The sequence below is a fragment of the Quercus lobata genome, chromosome 9 (genome assembly GCF_001633185.2).
Source record: "Quercus lobata isolate SW786 chromosome 9, ValleyOak3.0 Primary Assembly, whole genome shotgun sequence".
In the NCBI taxonomy this organism is placed as follows: Eukaryota; Viridiplantae; Streptophyta; class Magnoliopsida; order Fagales; family Fagaceae; genus Quercus; species Quercus lobata.
Genome location: NC_044912.1, coordinates 3116103 through 3139893, shown reverse-complemented (window position 1 = coordinate 3139893; position 23791 = coordinate 3116103). Strand labels below are relative to the sequence as shown.

General features: G+C 35.3%; 1 protein-coding gene across 1 annotated transcript in view; it reads left to right on the top strand.

Annotated features, from left to right (window-relative positions):
* The first annotated feature begins 4480 nt into the window (after nt 1–4480).
* Nucleotides 4481–23791, top strand: part of LOC115960061 — a 28455-nt gene continuing 9144 nt past the window's right edge. Inside the window, exons 1-8 of the mRNA XM_031078757.1 lie at nt 4481–5129; nt 18310–18709; nt 19486–19827; nt 20203–20979; nt 21087–21398; nt 21503–22483; nt 22569–23084; nt 23200–23784. Coding sequence (XP_030934617.1) covers nt 4615–5129; nt 18310–18709; nt 19486–19827; nt 20203–20979; nt 21087–21398; nt 21503–22483; nt 22569–23084; nt 23200–23784 — 4428 coding nt within the window. The 5' untranslated portion in view covers nt 4481–4614. The remainder of the gene's footprint in view (nt 5130–18309; nt 18710–19485; nt 19828–20202; nt 20980–21086; nt 21399–21502; nt 22484–22568; nt 23085–23199; nt 23785–23791) is intronic.

Genomic DNA, 23791 nt, shown 5'->3' with positions numbered 1-23791 from the left:
CTGGTTGTTTCTTAAGGTGAAGAACTTTTACTTTAAAGGGGAGCCTTTTAGATTTAGTATTTGGTGTTTGGAATTTCGGTAAAGAATGGTTATAATACGAATATCCTCCTTTTTTAAAGAACAATACGAATATCCTTTCTTTTTCTATTACTATAATGTCATATTGATTCATTGCATCTAATCATATGCATGATCCTAACAAATCATTTAACCAAAAAAATCAAAAGTAGAAATTATCATGTTGTGCAACATGCACATAAAGAAAAAATAATAATAATAACAAAAATAAAATAAAATAAAAAAACTTTGTATGTGGCGACTTCCAAGTAAACCACCATTATTCTTCTCAAAAAAGAAAAAGTAAAAGTAAACCACCATTATCGTGGAGTTTCATTCCTTTTTAGCCTGTGGGCCGTTGTGGCAGAAAAGACTTGTCATTTCGGACTGGAGTTTCGTAGAATGCCTCTGCTACGTTCACCAAGTATTTAATTTTAATCATTTTTCTTTGGGTAAATTGTAAATTACACCCCTAAAGTTTATGAATAGTTAGATTTTACACCTTGAAGTTTTAGAATTTATATTTTACCTCATGACATTTGGGGGTGTTTGGATTTTACACCATGACATTTCAGAATTTGGATTTTATCCCATATATTTTAGGGGTACACTTTAAAGTTTCAGAATTTGGAGGTGTAAAATCTAAACATTCCCTAACTTTAGGAGGCAAAATTCAAATTCTAAAATGTTAAGGTGTAAAATCCAATCACCTTAAACTTTAGGGGATAAAGTCCAAAGTTTGAAACTTCAGAATGTAAAATCTAAATACTCTCAAACTTTAGGGGTGCAATTTCCAATTTACCCCTATTATTATTATTATTATTATTATTATTATTATTATTATTATTATTCGGAGTTAAGTATTCTATGGAATGAGCTTTGTTGACTTGGCTGGTGAAAGAAACATAAAGTATGAACTGCTTTTGCAAAAGCCATATTATCTTGAAAGCATTATAATAGAATTTGCAAATAGGATTAATTGTAATAGAAGTTGTGAGTATGTGATTATGATAGAACAGAAAAATAGTATTAATCGTATAAAACACACCCTGAATTAGGGGTATTTGTATTTTGCAATCAAAACTATGAAAATTTGCAATTTAATTTTTTTATTATTTTTTTTATGAATGAAATTTGCAATTATAACCTTAATTTTATCATAATAAATCATATAAATAATACCCTATATCATCCTTTTTTTAAAAATTATTTATTATAGATAAAATGAGATTTTAATTTATGACATCCATTATATAATAATTTACTCCCTACTATCAAATTAAGGCCCAAATTAAGTGGTTTTTATGATTTTTGTTGTTGTTGTTGTTGTTAGATTCAATCCAGGTCCCTCATTTGATAAATAAATAAAAACTTTGATAGCTTTTTACTTTATGCTTAGTAAGTCTAATATATTAGTTTGCTTGTTTCTCTCTCTCTCTCTCTCTCTATATATATATATATATATATATATAGAGAGAGAGAGAGAGAGAGAGAGAGAGAGAGAGAGAGAGAGAGAGAGAGAAATACGTATACCTTTTTTAGGTTTAGAAATAAGTATGGAATATTATAAATAGGAGATTGTAAATGAGATTCTAATAAGAATATCAGCATTAATGACTATCTTTTTTTGACCGTTGGATATACTTAAATCTAATGATTTAGAAAATGTGTAACTCTTTAGAGTTATACTTGGTGTAACACTGTAACTTGACCCATATATATATATATATATATGTATATATTGAAAGCTCAATTAGTGTGAAAACACTAATGCTTGTTTAGATCCTCAATTTTAAATTACGACATAATTGTTTTTACTCTAACTTATCTAAATGCAAAACAAGGGTAAATAAGGGCCTGTTTGGTAAGAGTATTCTTGAGTTACCTGTGGTTTGGCCGAAATTTAAATTACCTACCTGTGGTTTGGAATTTTACACTTTATCCACCTGAGGTTAGCTCAGTTAGATTTCCATAGCCCACACTGTTAAAAACAAAGCTAAATATGTAATTTTACTCAACTTTTATTTCTCTCTCCTCCAAAAATATAAAAATACATAAAAATACAAGATCAAATAAGATAAAAAATAATCTAGTGGAACACTTGCATCATGGAATTTCAAAACACAGTTAGAAAACTTAAATTTGGTGGATAAAGTATCAAATTTCAGTCAAACCATAGATGGATAAGTTGTAATTTGCCGTAAAAGGAATGAAACTCATCAGTCTAGTCATGGCATTGGCAACTTCCATGAAAAAGGGGAACCCAAAATAGAAAAGAAAAAAGAGGACAATTATTCAAAGAAATGACGTGACAATGATGAATTGTATAATTATTTTAAACGGACCAAAGGAAAGATCTTTTTTTTTTTTTTTTTTTTTTTTGTGAGAGGACCAAAGGAAAGATCTTTAGAATTGTTTAATGCTACAGCAATTTTTAATGATACTTATATGATTTTTGTTACTAAGTTTATTTTTACTTCTAATCTAATTAACAAATTGGACTTAAAACTGGTTAATAGATGTTTTAACAAGGATCTAAAATCCAACAAAATACATTGCATAATTGATCTTATTAAACACGTTAGTAATTTGGCTAATTAAAATCAACTACATGCTTCTTCTCCAAAAAAAAAAAAAAAAAAAAAAAAAACTGCGTGCTGTATTTTTTTAACTAATTGCCACCACTTCTCAGATGATTAAGTAAATGAGGATATACAAGAAAGATAAATATACTTCTAGGCAATTTCAATATATCGTACCTCACTACCAGGTTCTTTATTCTCACATCATTCCTTCGTAAAGTTATTTTAGATGGTTAATTATGGAGGACTACTTTCCATAATTTTTTTTATTTTTTTATTTTTTTTTGTAGTTAATGGCAGATGTGATTCCGATAATGTGATTAATTCATGGCTTAACTAGTGTATATAACACCACTAAGGCATGGGAGAATGCGTGAGTTGTTGAATCCGAACCTTACACGTGTAGCAGCTGTGAGGGAAGGGAGAGTAGGTGTTGGCTAAGAGATTTTGTATTTTGTTTTTCATTATTTATTTACAGGAAGATTTTTTTTAAAGGACTCGGTAGTTTACATTCAAATCTAAGGATAGAATGGGAAAAATAAATAATTCATTTAAGATTCCTAAGAATAAACCAGACATTATCATCTCACATTCCTAGGAATCTTAAAATATTCCTAATAAAATCAAATATAAGAATAGCTACATTCCTAGGCATCCAGATTGCAATGAATCACATTCCTAGGAATCTGGATGCTAGGAGTAATGTGGATTCCCTCGTACCAAATGCCACCTAAAGGCGTGGCTGCCTTGGAAAGGAAGTGAGATTTACGCTTGACACGGTACTCAAGCACTCACCAAAAAGGGACATAGTGACTTTTCAGGGTTAGAGGCTATGAGGACACTCCTTATTGGTTGAATGCACAATGAGTCACCTCAGGGACACGTGTACCAATCACAGTACTCTTGATGTCCATCTCAATATCCAAGACTTGTCTCCCAAGCAGTGACAAAGCTACCTACCTACAGGTCCCAGTGCCACGTTGGCACAGTTCTTATTCCTTAGTTAGCTGATAATATCAAAGGTGTGAAAAGATCCAAAAGAGAGAATATGATGACTTGACACCTGTCCTTTGTACGTAGCCATATTCCTCAGAGTATAGGACGAACATGCAGCTGTGCTATTAGGGCAAGAACCCAAGTAAATATTTTGAGATGAAAGTAGAGAGTTGATAGGAGACAAAGGCAACTTCATTGTAAACTGATTTCTTTTTCACACATAATACAAGCCAAGCTGAGTAAGAATGTTATGTTCTTGCTCAAATCGTGGTTTTTTATCCCTTCTCTAGGATTTTCCACGTACAGCTTGTATTGTTTTGATAATCAGTTTCTTTGTCTTGTTTAAATGTGCATCTTTTTCATGTTCTATCATCACTTTCTTTATTTCTTGTTTGAGTGTCATGTCAAAATTTGCATATATTCGAGCTTTCTCATGTAGATGTACTGTTAGATAACTGATTTCACTTTCATAAATAAGCTCAAATCTAACTTGCACGTGTATATATATGAATTATATTATTCATCTTATTATATATCTTTAAGTGTATCCATGCATATGCATGGGGTTACAAGCTAATTAATGATAATAATAATAGATGAAAGGATCACATTAACAATAATGGCAAACTTAGAGGCAAAATCGTTCCTCCAAAAAAAAAAAAAAATCAGAGGCAAAATCAATAAAAATTGAAAGTCTAGGTATCAAAATAATAACTGTCTAAAATGAACTTTTAATCTATTTTCAAAGCGTTCGGTGAGTGCGTTTTTGGTCATGTTCCCACTTAAGCACCTATAAATGCTTCTCCCACGTCGCCAAGAATTTAATACCGCGAATGATTCTGAAACATTGATACAGAAAGTAGAAGTTCTAATAAAGCTTTTCCCAAGTTCCATTCTCTCTTTTTCCTTTAAAAAAAAAAAAAATCCATTCTCTTTTAGTACTCCCTTTTCCATGATCAAGCCATAGGTTGAGTTTCCAATGGCTTCCATGTGCACTGAAAAAGCCTGTACATCCTTCTCATCGTCATCTTCTTCTAATCCTCTATGGAAATATGATGTTTTTCTTAGTTTCTATGGTGAGGACACCCGTAAGAATTTTACGGATCATCTATATGCTACTTTGAAACAAAAAGGTATTAACACTTATAGAGATAATGAAAATCTTGAGCAAGGAAAACCCATTGCTTCTGGGCTCATGAAAGCAATAGAAGAATCCAAGTATGCAATTATCGTTCTCTCAAAAAACTATGCTTTTTCAAAGTGGTGCTTGAATGAACTTGTTAAAATTCTTGAATGCATGAAAGACAAGGAGCTGAAAGTTCTGCCCGTTTTCTACCACGTAAATCCCTCTGATGTTGGGAATCAGAGGGAGACTTTTGGGAAAGCATTTCTCAAGCATGAAGAAGATCGCAAGGTTAGCATAGAACAGATACAAAAGTGGAGAACTGCACTAAAAGAAGTGAGCAAGATCCGCGGATGGCATTTGTTGGATAGGTAAGATTCTACCTTTTCTTCTGGTCATATCATCAATGATTTGGATAACCTCTGAAAAATTATTTTAGTTTTGTTCTAATTATTTGAAAAATTATATGAAAAAACAAACACACGCACTAGAAGCGTCGATTAGACAGACTAATAAACGATCAGATTTTTTTTTTTCTTATCTAATTGTGTTGAAATATGTCCATAGCATACAAGAATTTTCTCCTTTTATTTTCTTATAATTTTCTGAACTAATCTCACCATTCACAATCACAACTCTCAAAACCCATTCAAATTCAACGGGCCGCAACCCATCCCACAGCCAAACCCACAATCTCCACTAGCAAACCAACGCCAATCTCCACTGGAAAATCTAATGCCGATCTCCACAAGTAAACCAGTAAACAAGAGAGAGAGAGGGGGAAGAGAGAAAGAGAGGTCTGAGAGAGGGAAGATAGAAGAGAGTTTTTGAGAGAGGAGAGAGAGGTGAGACTTGTTGAGAAACAGAGAGGAGAGAGAGAAGAGAGATATTGAGAGACAGAGGCGAGAAAGAGTCAGCAGAGAGGAGAGAATATTGAATAAAAAATAGTAATTAGTTTTAGAATTTGTGACTACGCTTCTATCACAGTTAAATTTTTTGGTATTCTACACATCTCATGTAGAGCCATTTTTCATGTTAGGTGTGCTTAATGCCAAAAATTTGATATTTATTAATACCAAAAATAAATTAATATGTTCAGTTTGTTTAGCACAATTTGTGTTAGTACTCTATGAGCATTTACCATTTACATTAAACTAGCTAAAAATTTAGCTTTTAGCACTTTAAAAAATTATTTTATCTATTTTAACATATCGTTTTACAATATACCCTACATCAAATACTCTATTTTTACATACAACTTATTAAAATAATATAAACAAACCGAACATATTAATTTATTTATAACCTCTCTCTCTCTCTCTCTCTTTTTTCCTCTCCAACCTATGAAATTAAATAATTTAAGTATCATGCTATAATGGTTTGGTACTAGTAATAGATCACTGTAGCATGTTGCTGAATTTTTAGCTTTAGCATCTTTGATATAGCATGTACTTTGGTGTTTGAAGTGCTAAAAATAGTTTTTTTAATTGTTTTACAATCACCACTCTGAATGATCTAACACGATTAATATATACTTCGTTTTTCTAAATTTTATTCTAGGATCCAATCTAATAACAATGAAAACAAAATTAATTAACAAACATACACACACATAAAGAATTCAAAAATTTACGTGGTTTAGTAATATGCTTAACTTTGTGGATGACAACAAACATAAGCATATTATTCAATGGGTCTCTATATGGAGGGAGAGTCTATTTCATGGGTAATCTTTTGTTTCATGGATTAGACAGTGTACAAAGTGTCATGTCATTTAAAATTTTAAATGACATGGCACTTGATATACCTTTTGTTGTGAAAATGTTTACACAAGATTAAAGAGGAGAGAGAAGAGAGAAATCAATACAGAAAACTTATGTGGTTCGGTAGTTGTCCTTTGTCCACAATAGTGAGTGGCTAATGATCTATTATATGAGGAGTACAACAATGTTTAAAAAATATATAAAAACCCTACCTGGTTCAAATTCCTAAAATACCCTTAATAACTAAAATATGGCTCACTTTGTTACACGAATAATGCTAGAGATACAAACTATTTTACAAATTTTTTTACAAATTGTTGATATGGTGAGTGATTATTGGTAAATGAGAAAGTGATATTAATGGTGGGCCTAGATGAAAATCAATAAGAGGTTGGTCACATCAATATTTTTGTAAAAATATTGTAAAATAGTTTTTGGCTGTAGCATTACTCTTGTTCCACTCTACTTGCTCCACCCTTAAGGCCCCCAAGCTAGTGGCCTAAAACCAAATATAAGCTGACATTCACGAGCAATGACAAGCACTCTTCCAATAATTATAAAGACAAAATTATTAATAATTAATGGCTTAGTGCACATTGAAGAGAAAAAATTATTAATAATTTTACCTTATAGGAGAGATTTGAGGAGATCATTTTGCATTAATTAATTAATGCAGCAGTTTTTTTATTTTTTTATTTTTTTTTGAGGGGGAATTAATGTAGCAGTTTATATGAAAAAAACTCATTATATAATCTTACTGCTAGCCTTTCAACTTATGAACTTAATGAAAATGGGATATTTTTGGAGGTTATTTTTTCTCCATCAGTGTTTTAAGCCACGTAGTGTAATGTCAAGGAAATATTATTTTGGGATTTATTTTTAATTAGTCCTTTAATAAGTAATTTAAGGGTCTTGAAATAATGTAATGTCAAATAAATTTTTTCAATTTTTTTTTTTTTTAATTACTAGTGTACTATAAGTCTATAATGCTAACGGAATATGGACAAGTCTGGGTTTTTTTTTTTTCCTGGAGGATCAACGATGGTGTGTGATGGGTATGGGTTTAGGTGGTTTGATACTTTGATAATGGCAACTGGGTTTTCAGTTTGGCTTAGAGTGTTGGGTTTTCTTGTGGGTATGAAATTTTTTGATGGGTTAATGATAAGTGCTGGCGAGGTTTTTAAAGCCGACAAAGTGGGTTTGGTTGTTTTCCTTCTGTATAGAAATTGGACCCAATTTAGGCTTAGACATAGAGCCAAGTTGATACTGAAGCTGTAGGTGAAAAGTGATAAAAGAGTAACAAAAAATAACAACAGCAGCAACTAACGGGTGGTTAACAAAGAACTGAATTGAGAAAAAAATGAAACTTAGAAGACCGAAATGATAAAACTCAAACTTAAAAGATTGAAATGACAAATGGTGAAACTTAGAAGGTGAATTTTGCATTTTGGCCTTTTTTTAAGAGGAAGTGGAGTAGTCATTTTGTATCATCCTAAAATGTGTTAAATATGTATGACATGTACAATTTATTTTTTGCCATATGGCATTGTAAGTATACATCATTCTAGAAGATGACACAAGTTAATGTTATATGCATAGGTAAAAGAATACATGTCATCATTTTGTGCATCCACTAGTTTTGGGATTCAACTTTTATAATATATATAGATTGATGACGTTGTAAGTATACATCATTCTAGAATATGACTATGTTAATGTTATATGCAGATAAAAGAATACGTATTATCATTTTGTGCATCAATATCCAACTTTTATAACATGGTTTGACTTACCTCTAGTACTTTTTTTTTTAAAATCTCCCTTTGGTTTAATGAGAGATTGTCATATCATCTACTAATTAAATAAAAGGTGAGGATTAAAACTCATTACCACTTGCTATTGTATATTTAAAATAAAAGGACATGTCCAGTTAAAAAAATACCGAAGGTAAGCCAAACCCTTTATAATATATTATAGATATAGATATTATGGTTAGATATATTGATGATAATTAAAACTCAATAAATAATGCTATAATAAATATATTATAATACGTAATATACATTGCTATTGCTAATAATTATTTATTTATATTTGGTACTATAAAAAAAAAAGATGGGTTCAAGTTAAATTTGGTGTAACTTCACAAGATTTCACTTTTTTTTTTTACCATTGATTAGTATTAGATCTAAGGGTAAAAAAACACTTATAGTAATGTCATTATTGTTTTCTAGAAATTAGTGATTTAGGCATTAAATCTTCTTATTAAAGGAAACAAAAAAAAAAAAAAAAAGTAAAGTTAGGATCACAACTTTCCTCAAAACTTTTGCCACAACTTGCTCACATGGCAAGTCATGAGTGGTGGAGTAAAAGTGGTGGGTCCACAACTACACTACTCACGACTTGCCACTGGAGTAACGAGAGCAAGTTGTGACAAAAGTTGTGGTCTTTCTCGTCATCATCTTCTTGCTATCGGTTTCCCAAAAAAAAAAAAAAAAAAATCTTCTTGCTATTGTGCAAACTAATGGTAAAGGAAGCAAGACAGAGGATGATTGTACATTTAGCTACTTAGGTTTGCCGTGACTTTCATTGTAGAAGTCGGCAATTAAATTGTTATTTTGGAGTGTGGCAAGCATTGGAGGACGCTGTGGGCCATATCATGGAGGACATTAATTAAACTTCAACTCCAAGGTGGTGGTCCTTGGAGTGTTTGTTGATTATCCAAAGACAAATAGCGCCACCAATGTACTAACCTATTTAATTGTTTGGAGTGTTTGTTGCTTTGCATATATAGATGTAAGAGAGCCCATCTTTTTAAAGAGTTTTCAAGGGCCATGGTAGGAGATGATGATATGGTTGAGAGATAGTGTTGACTGTTGTTACAGCACTAATTTTTTAAATTGACTTTGGCCATGAGGGTTTTTTATCCTTAGAAATTCTCGGCCTCAACAATTATCCTCTAAAACAATTATGACTTTGGCCATGTATACTATTAAAAAATCAATGGAGGAGACCAAAAATTATTTAGTGCAAGAAGAAACAAGTGAGAGAGGATGAAAGGAAGCAAATGATGACGTAGAGGAGAGTGTGAGAGTTAATGCTGTTATTTATTTATTTATTTTCCTTTAATAAGAGTAATTAATGCCTAAATCACTAATTTCTAGAGAATAATAATGACATTATCATAAGTGTTTTTTCACTTTTAGATCTAATAATAATGTCCAAAAAATGTGTTAACTCTTGTGAAACTACACAAGATGTAACTTGAACACATCTTTATATATATATATATATATATATATATATATATAAAATGTATATATATTGTGTAGTAAATGGATTGAGGTATATATAGAATATCTTCCATATATATATATATATATTTATGTAAGATAATTGTAGGTGTTTTCTTAGATAAATAAAATCAATTGTTTAATTTTTTTTTTTTTAACATCTAAACAGTAGTTTACACTTTGTTATTCACAATTTTCTTTTATATAAATTTGTTATATAATTAATTTGTATAAAAAAATCTTAACTATTGCTAAATCTTCTGTTCCAAGTTCCAACTATGTTGAACCCCTAAAAGGGCTTTAAAATGTGAAAGAGAGATGGTTAGAAAATTTAGTTCATAATAAATTATAAATATTTAAATGCAATGAAAGAACGTAAGATACAACTTAATAGAGCTAAATGTTAATTTGTTCAAGTGGCGAGCCAGAGAATTTGTCTTGGGGGCCACGCTAAATATAAAATATATATAACTTATTATCTCCAATTAAAGATATGTTCATTGAATAAAATTCATCTATTATAATTTCTATAGTGAGTTTTCTTTTTTCTTTAAAAAAAAAATTATATAGTGAAATTCTTAAAATATTTTATTTGTGATATAAATTACTAGATTACCTACTAAATTGAATAAAAAAATTTCAATGAAACCTATCAAATCTTCTAAAATACAAATGACCTAAGACTTTATCTGATACAAGAAGAAGCTATATAAAATGAAATCAAGTTAAAAGGTTGCGTTTTCTTTAAAATCACTAGGCCATTTAGCCATTTTTTAAATTTTATTTTAAGACTATTGAGTGAGCCTACTCAAATTAGGGGGAAGAGGGATTGCTATTGTAATGGGGGAAGCCTTTTAAAAGTTCTAAAGGCATATAGACTGTAGTCTATAGAGTGTCTCATACAGTTTGTAAAGGATGCAATTATTATAAGGAAAAATAATTCAATTTCTTTCAAGGATTTTGTAATATAAGATGTTTTGGGTTCTGTTTGAGATCTGCTTATTTTGCTGAAATTGAAAACTTTTTGTTGAAAGTATTGTAGATAAAGGTAAAAGTTAGCTGAAATAATATAGTGGGACCCATGAATAGTACCAAAAAGTGCAGTAGGACTCATGAATAGTAGTAAAAATAACCTGAATAGTAAAATAAATTGAATAGTTTCTTTCCAGAAACATAGGCCCCAACATGCAATGGGTCTATAACTCCCAATAGTTCCATTCTCTCTAGAGAAGAAGAAATGGAACTTGCACGCAGCAACAAGAAAGTGAAGGATATACATCACGCAGACTTTAGATTCAGCAATGGAGAGGGGGCATCCTCAAAAGAAAAAACTAGAAACAATGGGTTATCTTTAAAGGAAAAGCTTCTGGGGGAAATACCAGGAGCCTATAATCAGGCCTTTTAATTGGATGGTCATGTGGAAGATGATGAAGTCTTGGATGACGAGGTGGCTGAGATATGAGAAAGGGTGGTTGCGGTGATTTTGTCTAAGGAAGTCAAGCAACATATCCATGCTCCTTGGGCAAACTCTTTGATTGTGAAGGTTTATGGGAGGACTGTGGGATATCATTTCTTGCAAGCGAGGCTGAATGCCCTTTGGAAACCATCTGGGAGGATGGATATCATTGATTTGGGAAAGGATTTCTTTCTAGTTCGATTTAGGCTGAAAGAAGACATCTCATCAATCTTGGAGAACGGTCCTTGGTTTATTGGAGAGCACTTCCTATCCATAAGACCATGGGAGCCTAACTTTAAGCCATCAGCAGCAAATGTGGCATCCGTTGCAGTTTGGATTAGACTCTCAAAGCTTCCAATTGAATACTATGATATGGAAGTGCTTAAGTAGATTGGAAAGTCCATTGGGAATGTCTTGAGGATAGATACCCATACGACTTCTGAGTCCAAGGGAAGGTATGCTAGATTATGCATTCAAGTGGATGTTGAGAAGCCAATGACCACTTCGCTTATCATTGGAGGAATAGAGCAGCCTATTAGCTATGAAGGCATACATAAACTCTGTTTCTCATGTGGGCGGATTGGCCACCGGAAAGATGCATGTCCCTTTTTGGTATGCTCCACCTCGTCGAAGAAGGGAGAGGAAGATAGCATGCAGCAGGATCGGGAAGGGACAACATGCAAGAAGCATGATTCAGGGCCCCACATGCGTGAGTTAGGAGAGGACACGTTGTAAGAGAGTATTGATAGTATGCATGTAGAGGGTAGCTATGGACAGTGGGTAGTGGTGACTAGGAAAAGGAGTGGGAATAATAGTCCAAAAAAGGTTAGTGCCTATGCTAGCTCAGCTTTTGTACAAAAATGATAGAATTGGTTATTTAAATGGTGCTCTAGCTAAGACGATGACCACCAGTAAAGCCATGGGGGCTGATTGGGCCAAAAAAGAGATGGGAAAAGGAAGGCTGGACCTTTAATTATAGGCAAGAGCTTTAGTGGGCTTGAGGGCTTAGGCCAGGACATTGAACTGAATAGAATGGATTTTTTTATCAAAGCCTAAGTGTGCAGAATCTGTAAAGGGTAAGAAGGTAATTGCCCATTCAATGGCTTCAGCAAACTTAGCTAATAGATTTTCGAAAGAAGTGCAGAACCAGCTGCCACTCCCAAACCAAAAGCAAGGAAGCTTTGCTTTTTCTTTGAATCATGATGTCCAGCCAATCCTTGAGTCACAATTTCGCTTCTCAGCCTTACAAGGGGACGAGATGGTCCATAAATCTAGAGGGCTCAGTGGTGGAGATTCCAGAGATAGTCATTGCGGAGATTCAAGCAAATCCAACTCATTGATGGGTTGGTTTAACATAAGTTGAAGAAAGCATGGAATTTCATATTTCCACTAACGAAAATGAGTGCAAAGGAGGGGACCCTTCCACTGACAAACCCGTTGTGGGGGGAGATTCCAAATCCTTGGTGGATATTTCTGTTAAACGATCTGTTACCGGAGGAGGAACGACGAGTGGTTTGGGAGACAAACCCATATATATATCCCCAACTCTATTCTTTTGCAAGGTGAACCCGTTGGAGAAGCTAACAGAAAGGAGAATGCTTGAAACCATGCTGATCTCAACCAACATCATGAGCAGCAGAAACTCCACAAAGCTCCTCCAAATCTTTCAGCTAACTCTAGAGATCAATCTGCACTCCATTTCGCACAAGATGGAAGTAGTAGTTCTAGACCATTGTCTCACCTTGATCCCAGGAAAGGGTCAGATGAAGGAGATAATTCGATAGATGGGATGGAATTTGAGGGAGAAAGCGAAATGCTGAACTCAAATTGAAGAATGCCCTACTCTTCACCATCATCTTATCATGAATATCATAGTGTGGAATAGTAGGGGCTTGCTAAAGCCCAATTTTCAGAACCATGTTTGGGAGCTAACTCGATTGCATGACCCAACAATTTTTGTTGTGATGGAGACCTGGCTTAGCAGTGAAATAGCGAAAGAAATCACAGATATGTTGCCATTTGATGGTGCAATACATGCTGACACAATTGGGTATGCTGGAGGATTCTGGGTGTTATGGAAGTAGGAGAAAGTAGAGGTAGCTCAGCTTGTGAACACAAAGCAGGAGATTCATGTATCGGTTAAGGTTCGTAGCTCAGACTTAACTTGGATTTTTTTTGCTATTTATTCTAGTCCTAGGGAGGCTGAAAGGTCTATTTTATGGAATAATTTGGTTAGAGTAGCAGATTCTCATAGTTTACCTTGGGTTATTGCCGGGGATTTTAACGAACCCCTCACTAACAATGATAAGATTGGTGGTAGAAATGTTAATGTGAATAGGTCTTTGTTCTTTAAGGAGTGTTTAGACAGGTGTAAGATGATTGATCTGGGATTTTTGGGACCAAGGTTTACCTGGACGAATCGCAGAGGCGTTGAAGATCTCATCCAAGAAAGGATTGATAGATATTTTGTAAACCCAGGGTGGTATAGTCTGTTTCCTGAAGCCAGGGTTACCCATCTCACCCGATGTCACTTTGACCACTGCCCTGTGCTATTGGAATCTCAGCCTAGGCCTACTCTTTTCCTGGAAAGACCATTCAAATTTCAAAGTTTTTGGATTTTGGATCCAACTTTTCCTTCTGTGGTCTCTAATGCATGGAAAATCTCTACCCCTTTCCCAAAAGCTATTGAAAGTTTTTCCAAGAGTGCTGACCATTGGAACAGAACTTAATTCAGAAATATCTTTTGGAAAAAGAGGAAGCTTATGGCCAGATTGAATGGGATTCAGCATTCTCTCGCCCTATCCCTTTCGAGTTTTCTAATTGAGTTGGAAAAGAAACTTCAAATGGAGTTGGATTTGATTCTCACTTAGGAGGAGGAACTGTGGGCATTAAAATCTAGAATTAATTGGATGATCTTTGGAGATTGGAACACTTCGTTCTACCATTTGTCTGCTATTGTGAGTAGAAAAAGGAATAAGATCCTGGCTATTAAGAATAGTGTTGGCGATTGGCTAACTAATGAGAGGGAGGTAATGGATTGCATTAGGAAGAGTTTTATAGAGCTTTACACCACCTCCCATAATCAATCCAATTGGAATCCGACTCTTCCTTCTAAATGGCAGCCAACCCTAACTGAGGAAGAACATGGCAGTTTGGAAAAGGAGGTGAATGATGAGGAAATTAAAGCAGCGCTTTGGTCTTTGAAAGCATCCAAAGCTCCAGGGCCGAATGGCCTTCATGCGGGTTTCTTTCATTGGTTCTAGCTACTTGTTGGAGGTTCAGTCAAAGATGAAGTTAAAAGGGCATTTGGGGAGAAGAGAATTCCAAATTACTTGAACAAGACACTTATAGCTCTTATTCCTAAAATCCTTGGGCTTGAGACTATTAGGAGTTATAGACCCATTAGTTTATGCAATATAGTTTACAAAATGGTCACAAAGATCATAGTGGCCAAATTGAGGCCGTTTCTAAGCAAGCTAGTGTCCCTTCTCCAAACAACCTTTGTGCCGGGTAGAAGGAGGACATATAACGCAATTATTGTGCAAGAACTAATCCACACCATCAGTCGGAAAAAAGGAAGGGTTGGGTACATGGCGATAAAAATTGACCTTGAGAAAGCTTACAACAAGTTGGAGTGGAGCTTCATTAGGGACACCTTGAGATGAGTGAACTTGCCTCAAAGCCTGACCGATATCATCATGAGTTGTGTCTCCACTATCTCCACCTTAATCCTTTTTATGGGGGCTGCCTTGAGGGATTTTTCCTAACAAGAGGAATTAGCCAAGGGGACCCTCTCCCCTCTTATCTATTTATACTCTGTATGGATTACCTTGGGCAACTTATTGAAGAAAAATGTGAAGCTAAGCTTTGGACCCCGGTGAAAGCTTTAAGATGAGGACCTGCCTTCTCCCATCTGTTCTTCACCGACGACCTTGTGTTGTTTGCCAAGGCAAACCATATCAATTGTCTAGCTATTATGGAGGTATTAGACTATCTTTGCACTAGATCTGGACAGATGGTCAGTGAATCAAAATCGAGGGTCTATTTCTTTCCAAATGTGGATAAAGATACACGAGAAGCCTTGGGGGGATATTCTTGGCTTTAGGACTACTCCTGCTATAGGAAAATATCTCGGAATCCCTATCAAAAGCTCGGGTTCATCTAGCTAAGATTTCAACTTCGTTTTGGATAGAATGAAGCAAAAATTAGCGGGATGGAAAGTGAATCTGCTTTCCTTAGTAGGAAGAGCTATTTTGGTTCAAGCTTCCTCAGTAGCCATACTTGTGTATGTTATGTAATGTACTTATCTCCCCAACAAGATTCTAGAAGGAATAGACCGGGTGAATAGGAATTTCCTTTGGGGAACCACTGACAAGGTTAGAAGGATGCATTGGGTTAGTTGGAGCAAGATAACAAGACCAAAAGCTGAAGGTGGTTTGGGTTTGCAAACGGTCAAGGGTAAAAATATTACCCTATTAGAAAAATTGAATTGGAGATTTCATACTGAGGGTGAAGCCTTATGGGCTAGAGTACTAAAGAATAAATATTGTTCCCAGTTAAGAGTGAGATCAAGGAACCAAGATAATCTTCCTTGCTCTTAAATTTGGACTGGAATGAAGAAAGGGAAGAATGTGTTCAAACTAGGTACAAGGTGGATGCCAGGGAGAAACAGCCAGTTGAGCTTTTGGTTTGACAATTGGTCAAACCAAGTTCCGTTAAGGTAGGTGATACAAGTGCCTCTGCCCTTAGCTAGTGAGAAGGACAAAATGGGGGATGTGTTCACAAACCTTGGGTGCAATTGGGATGAGATTCCTTTTGAGTTTCCACCTAACAGTAAAAAGGAAATACAAGCAACTCCGATCTCCATAGTAGCTAACAAACAAGATAAGCTGATCTAGATGGGAGCAAAACATGGAGATTTTGATTTAAGGAGTGCTTACAGACTTGCTATGGACCTTGGTCCACCGCCTTTTCATGGTAGTTAGATTTGGTCCATCAAAACCCTCCCTAGAATCCAAATCTTCTTATGGAAGTGCTGCCATAATAGTATTGGTGTCAAAGAGTGCCTGGCTACGAAAGGTATGGAAATGGAGACTTGTTGCCCTTTATATCATGGTGGTATTGAATCCATTGAGTATGCACTCAGAAGCTGTCCTATTATTGCTGTGGTTTGGAATGCATTAGGAATAATCAACATTAATGGGTCTTTCTTTGATCAAAATTTTCACACTTGGTTAGTCATGAACTGTACCACAAAGAAATTTGCTCCTTAAGGGCTACCATGGAAGGTCTTATTTCCTTTCGCAGTATGGATGATTTGGGACAACATGAATCAGGTGGTTTTCAAAAACAAAAACTCAAACTTGAACCTTTCTAAGCTAATAATGCAGAGAGTAAGGGAGTACTATCATTGTGCATATAATCCCAAGGAAGCAGAAACACGGGTTGTTAAGGCAATCAGATGGGAAAAACTAACTAGAGGGTGGGTGAAGCTAAACATTAACGGTTCCTCCTTGGGTAATCCTGGGTTGGCAGGTGGTGGAGGTCTAATTTGGGATGAGAATGGTGAATGGATATTGGGTTTTGCTAGAAATATAGGCATCACCACCAGTTTTCAGGCCAAGTTATGGGCCCTCTGTGATGGTCTTTCACTGTTTGTTGATAGGAATTTTTCTACTGTTGAAGTTGATTTAGATGCTAAATTTGTCATTGATGTTTTGACTTCCCCATCTTGCTCTAACAATTTGACTTTCCTCTGGTGGATGATTGCAAGCTGTTGGCTACCAAAATTCCCCAGATCAGATTTAATCATTGCTATCAAGAAGCAAATAGAAGCGCTGATAAGCTAGCTAGGTTGGGAGCTTTCCAAGATAGCTGTTTTGAGATTTTTCCCTGTCCGCCTATGGACGTGGTTAGAACTCTTAAGTCTGAGTCAGATGGTTTGTACTTAAACAGGGTGTGCCCTAAGACCTTGTATTCAGTTTTGTTGATGTAATGAATTTCATGTTTTACCATGATGGTTGCTTAATTTTGCTGAAGTTTAAAAGGTTCTTAGAATTTTTTTTTAAACATATAAGTTTATATTTGTGACAAATTAAATCCTATATATTTAATTTTTTCAATTTAACCTCCATATTTTCATTAATGTGACAATCAAAACCTTTATTCCCACCACTTTTTGGTATTTTTTTTTAAAAACAAGGGTGATGTTTTAAGTACTCTAATGTATTTTTCCCTTTTTGATAAATCTCTCTCTCTCTCTCTCTCTCTCTCTCTCTCTCTCTCTCTCTCTCTCTCTCTCTCTCTCTATGGGAATGAAAGTGTAGAGGTGTTTAAATTAACACAATTAAAATAGAGGGTTTATTTATTTATTTTTTTAAGTAGAGATAATTACAATATGTTGTTAACTCACAGCTAGAACCTTTTTCCCCCTCGACCTTTGTGCATGAGAAAGTATCAATTCAGTTATAAGGCCCTTGGCTTAAGTATGAAAGAACAAGTTATTTTATTATTATTATTATTTTTTGCCTTTCTTCATCTTCGGGTTGTTTTGACTGGTAATAGCATTCGCATTAGTTCGTGCAAAAATTCCTGTCTATTTTAGCATAAGAACCTACTTTTTATATTTTACATATTCAGTTTTCAAAAAACCACAAATTAGATTATCTATTTTGCACTACATTTCGTTAAAATATAAATTTTTCTTGATTTTTTAATTGTTTTTTTTTTTTACATACAACAACTACCATTCACTCTCTCTCTTTATCCTCAAGATACGTAAAGAAATAATAAAAAACTAAAGACAAAATGAACAGTGCCATTACAAATTTACACGATTACTATAACAAACTTTAAATTTATACAATTATACACTCACTGAGTCATTTTTAAATGCGTAAATTTTACACATTTTTCTAATACTCTAAAACATGGCTCGTATTTTTCTACTGAAGCAAAATATCTTACATTTAATGTTGTTTTGTCTCTTTGTGGCTAGCACCCTTGTCTCATCAAAATTATTTTTTATTTTTTAATACAGTCATGAATCAGAAGATATTCAGGAAATCACAAAAAACATATTTGATGAATTGAATCATGAAATCCCAAATGATCATGAGCACCTTGTTGGTATAAACTCACGTGTGAAGGAGATGATGAACTTATTTAGTACAATGTCAGATGCTGTGCACTTCATAGGGATTTGGGGGATGCCAGGGATTGGTAAAACCACTTTAGCACTTGCCATTTATGGCAGAATTTGTCATCAATTTGAAGCTAGCTGCTTTATTCGTGATGTTAGAGAAACAATTGAAAAAGAAAAAGCTGGTCTAGTTAATTTACAAAAACAACTTCTTTTTAAGACTTATAGCATTTGGCACATATCCCACATCTACTGTGGGTGCTCTAAGAGTGCTATTTGCATTAGCTCATTAGCAACTGTAGTATATAGGCTTAGCCCGGGGGTTATTAGGATATTACTATGCTCATGCCAAATAGGAAAGTCCCACTAATTGCCATCTCTAACCATTTTTCCTTTGAAAATATATATATATATATATATATATATATATATATATATATATATATTGTGGTTGCACATGGGTCGTGAATAATGGCCTCTTTTTTTCTTTTCTTTTTTTGGTCGAGTTTGTGAATATATAGTGGTCTGTTGGGGTAATCAAAATATTAACCACATGGATCGTCGAGTAAGTATAAATAAATTCATTGAAAATCGTGTTTCATGAGCTTTAATTCTAGGCTGTACTGAAATAAATTTTATATTAGATACTAAATCAATCATGATGATGATGATGATGGTGATGTTAATTTCTTTTTCTTTTTTTCCTTTTTTTTCTTTTTTTTAAATGATCAAAATAATGCAATCTGTTAATTTTTTAACAAACGTCCAACGCTACCAGCAAATTAAGAAGAGATGGGCAATGGGGCACCCCACATGAGACCAATCCAATTGGATCTTTATATAATAATTGAGCTATGAGCCATCACCTTGTCAGGATGGTTTAAGACTTTTGATATCAGTCGCATTGCCATGCAATGTCAAGAATTTGTACGTGGCATATATAGATGGATCAGAGTGACATAAAAGATTAGATTAAAAACTTAAAGAAAGAAAAAAGAAAAAAATTCTTTAGTAGGCGAGACCATCACTATCAACACGCTAATCTTAAGAAAGAATGCCTTATCTTGTCTACAGTCTACAGTCTACAGTCTAGAGTTTGTAGACAAAGTAAAATGCGAGATGGCAGAGGCTGATTGGATGGACCACGTTGTATTGTCAGACATATCTCTTTTGCCTTCGGCTAAGCATGACAGCAGAGAAGCATCGTGGGTAGGGCTGTCCAAAGACTTGGCCAACCCGACCCACCTGCCGCCGCCGACCGAACCCGACTCGCCGCCGACCGATTCGACTTCTCCGGCGGTCGGCGACGGGTTTGTTTCTCCAAAACCCGAATTTGGCGGGTCGGAGGTCGGTTTTCCCTCTCCAGAATCCGATCAAACCGACCTGACCGACCCACAAGATTTTTGGCGCTATTTGGTAGATCTAGTGAGATCTAGACCATTTTCGTCAAGATCTCAGCAAGATTTCGCCGGATCTAGCCAAGATCTTGTCGAAAATGGCGTAGATTAGGCCGGATCTGGAGAAACCTCAAAGATTTTGGCCTGATTTTGGCCGTTTTCATGTGTTTATTTTCACCGTTTTCACATGGTTTTCGCCGTTTTCTGGATTTTCGACCCTGACCGACCCGCCTGCCGCCCGTTGATGGTTTGATCCGCCCGATCCGATTACTCCGGCGGTCGGCAGCAAGTGCATTTCTTTGTCACCCGATTTCGGCGGGTCGGTTCCGGGTTGGGCACAACACGACCCGGACCAACCCGTGGACAGCCCTAATCTTTACAAAAACAACTTCTTTTTAAGACCTTGAAGGTAAAAGAAGAAAACATATGGGACTATCATGAGGGGATCAAAATCATAAAGACTAGACTATCCAATAAGAAGGTTCTTATTGTTATTGATGATGTTGACAAAGTTGAACAACTACAGGCATTAGCAGGGAGTTGTGATTGGTTTGGCCTAGGGAGTAGGATCATTATCACAAGTAAAGATAAGCACTTGCTAATAAGGCATCATCGGGATACTATTGTACATAGGGCAAATGGATTAGATAATGATGAAGCCTTGGAGCTCTTCAGTTGGATTGTGTTTAACCAAACCTATCCTAAAAAAGATTTTGAGGATTTGTCCAATGGTTTTGTGAAGTATGCTAATGGGCTTCCTATAGCTCTTAAAGTTATGAGTTCCTCCTTGATTGATAGACCAAGAGAGGTATGGGAAGATTACCTACATCAATTAGAAGAAATCCCTGAAGGAGAAATTCTTGATAAACTTGAAATAATTTATAGGGGATTGAATGAAATAGAACAAAATCTATTTTTGGATATTGCGTGTTTCTTCAAAGGGGAGGATAAAAACCGAGTGGTACACATAGAAGGTTTTGGTTGCGAGAAGAATATAGAAACTCTCGAGGACAAATCTCTCATTGCCATTTTAGGGGGAAAATTATGGCTGCATGATTTAATACAAGAGATGGGTTGGAGAATTGTTCGTCGTGAATCACCTCAAGAGCCTGGAAGACAGAGTAGGTTGTGGTTTGTTAAGGATGTGTTTCATGTGCTGAAGGAAAATACAGTAAGTGGATTAGTATATAGACATAAACTTAGAGAAGTGTGTATTTCTGTCTAGCAATTTTTTGCTATATCTTTCCCAATGCTAATTTCATTGTTCTTGATTACCAGGGAACAGAAGTTGTAGAAGGCATAGTTCTTGATTTTCAGGGAACAGAAGTTGTAGAAAGCATGGTGCTAAACTCGCCTCCACGTAAAAAAAACTTGAATGACAAAGCCTTCTCAAATATGAAAAGTCTAAGGTTGCTTAAAATTTCTAATGTGCACCTTCCTACAGGCCTCAATTTTCTTTCTAATAAGTTAAGAATGATGGAGTGGCACGATTATCCTTTGAAATTCATGCCGATCAATTTTCAACCGGACAATCTTGTTGAACTCATCATGCCTCGCAGCCACATTGAGCAATTACCAGAGGGACTTACTGTAAGTTTTCCATTAATGCATGCTAGTGTTGCTTTTTTATTTATTTTTAAAATGCGGATCAAGTTCTTGACTACTTAATTTCCAATATCTATTTACTATCGTAGAACTCGGCCAAGTTAAGACTCCTGGATCTTAGCGACTCTAAAGTCTTAGCCAAGACTCCTAACTTCATCGGATGCCCAAATCTGGAGAGGCTGATTTTTCAAGGATGTACAAGTTTGTATGAGCTTCACCCATCTGTCGGAGCTCTCAATAAGCTTACTTTGTTAAATCTGAAAGATTGCAGAAGTCTTACTGGCCTCCCTTGCGAAATAAACTTGAAATCTCTAAAAATTTTTATTCTATCTGGCTGTTCAAGTCTCAAGAAGTTTTCAGAGATTGGAACTAATATGACAATCTTGTCAGAGCTGTATTTAGATGGGATTGCTGTGGAAGAATTGCCATCATCACTCAAGCGTTTGACTGGCATGACGGTCTTGAGTCTTCAAGGTTGCAAAAACCTTTCAAGTTTTCCAAGTGTCAATTTGCCGTCTCTGAAAACTCTTAATCTATCGGGATTTAAGTATCAACCACCTAAATCCTGCCTTTCGCACGGATTCTCTCTCGTCCGTGCTGCACATGCTTTTTTCCAAGGTTGCTTCCCTATCCAAGAGGCCATCAACCTGTTGTTGCCTAGGTTAAGATTTATTGTATCTCTAAATCTAGCTGACCGCAATTTATGGGACGGAGGACTCCCTGATGATCTTAGTGGCTTATCCTCGTTGCAGGAACTGGATTTGAGCGAAAACAACTTTAAACGCCTGCCTGATAGTATTTCTCAGCTTTCTAAGCTTAAATCTCTTAAGATGAATGAATGTAGCAGGCTTCAATCATTGCCAGACCTTCCGTTAAGTGTAGGATATGTAAGGGCAGGAAGATGTCCTTTATTGGAAAAGTATTCAAATCGGGATGTTGCATGGACTTCGGGTGAGACAGGGTTCACTATGGTTGTTTGTAACAACAAGGATGATGACCAGAAGTGTTCAATCCGCATTCCGATCTTACCATACGATGACTTGGACCCATCCTTCGAAAGATTTGTTGAGGTATCTCTCTCGCACTCACAACACAATGTCACAAACACCCGCGTTGAACATCTTTTTTATGCTTATGCATTTTAATATTTTACAGGGTGAAATTCAGAAAAATAAGTGCTTCTGCGACTTTTCAAATTCAACTGGAACTCCAGAGTGGTTCAGCCATCAGAGCCCTGGGTCATCTGTAATAATTCCGCTACCTTCTGATCTGCGTGATGATAGTAGTTGGATAGGGATTGCTTTGTTTACTAGTGTTGTAATCCTTGAAAATTTGAACAATGTTTCTTCTGCTCAGGATGATGAAGTTTCTATTGACTTTATTTGTAGATCAGACATAATTGAAGTTTCACGAATAAATTGTCTCTTAAACGTCACTGGATATCTACCTGTACCCCTTTTCCATGCTAGTTCATTTGGATTGAAGATACTTATTCCAGTCGGGATACTTAAAGACCATTTAAAGGATTGCAGTTGCATTAGGGCTTTTATTAGGAGCAAGTGCACTTATTTCGAGATCAAAACTTGTGGTGCGCGTGTACTGTACGAGCAAGATCTGGTAAAGTTTATACGAGCTAGTGGCAAGATGAAGCAAATATCTAGATGGTGTCAGGTCTCCCCCCTATTCCATCACTTAACTTCATACTTCTGTATCTCTTTTTATCTCTCACACAACACAAACACGTGCGTTGAACATCATTGTAATTATGTATTTTAATATTTTACAGGAAGAAGATCAGCAAAATAAAAGCTTTTTAGAGTTTTCAAATTCAACTGAAATTCCAGAGTGGTTCAGCCATCAGAACCTTGGGTCATCTATAAGAATGCCACTACCTTTGGATCTGCATGATAATAGTAGTTGGCTAGGGATTGCTCTGTTTGCTGTTGTTGTAGTCCATAAAAATTTGAACAGTCAGGATTATAAAATTTTTATCGAATTTAATTGTAGACCAGACATGGTTGAAGGCCCTGTAGATAGATGTACCTTGGACCTTAACATCTCGGAATTCGTACCTGAACCCCTTCGCCATGATGGTTCATTTAGTTTTAAGTTATTTGTTCAAGCTTGGCTACTTAGAGACCTTATAAAGGAATGCAGTTGGATTAGCACTTTGATTACAAGTGACAGCCCTTATGTCAAGATCAAGATGTGTGGTGCCGGTGTAGTTTACAAGCAAGATCTGGAAAAGTTTGTACAAGCTGAAGGCAAGATCAATCAAAGATCCAAATGCCAGATGGATAAGGTGGAATCTAGTCAGTCCAACGACCGGCTTAAAAGAAAGCTAATGTCATTGCTTTTAAGAGTGTATCAGGTCTCCC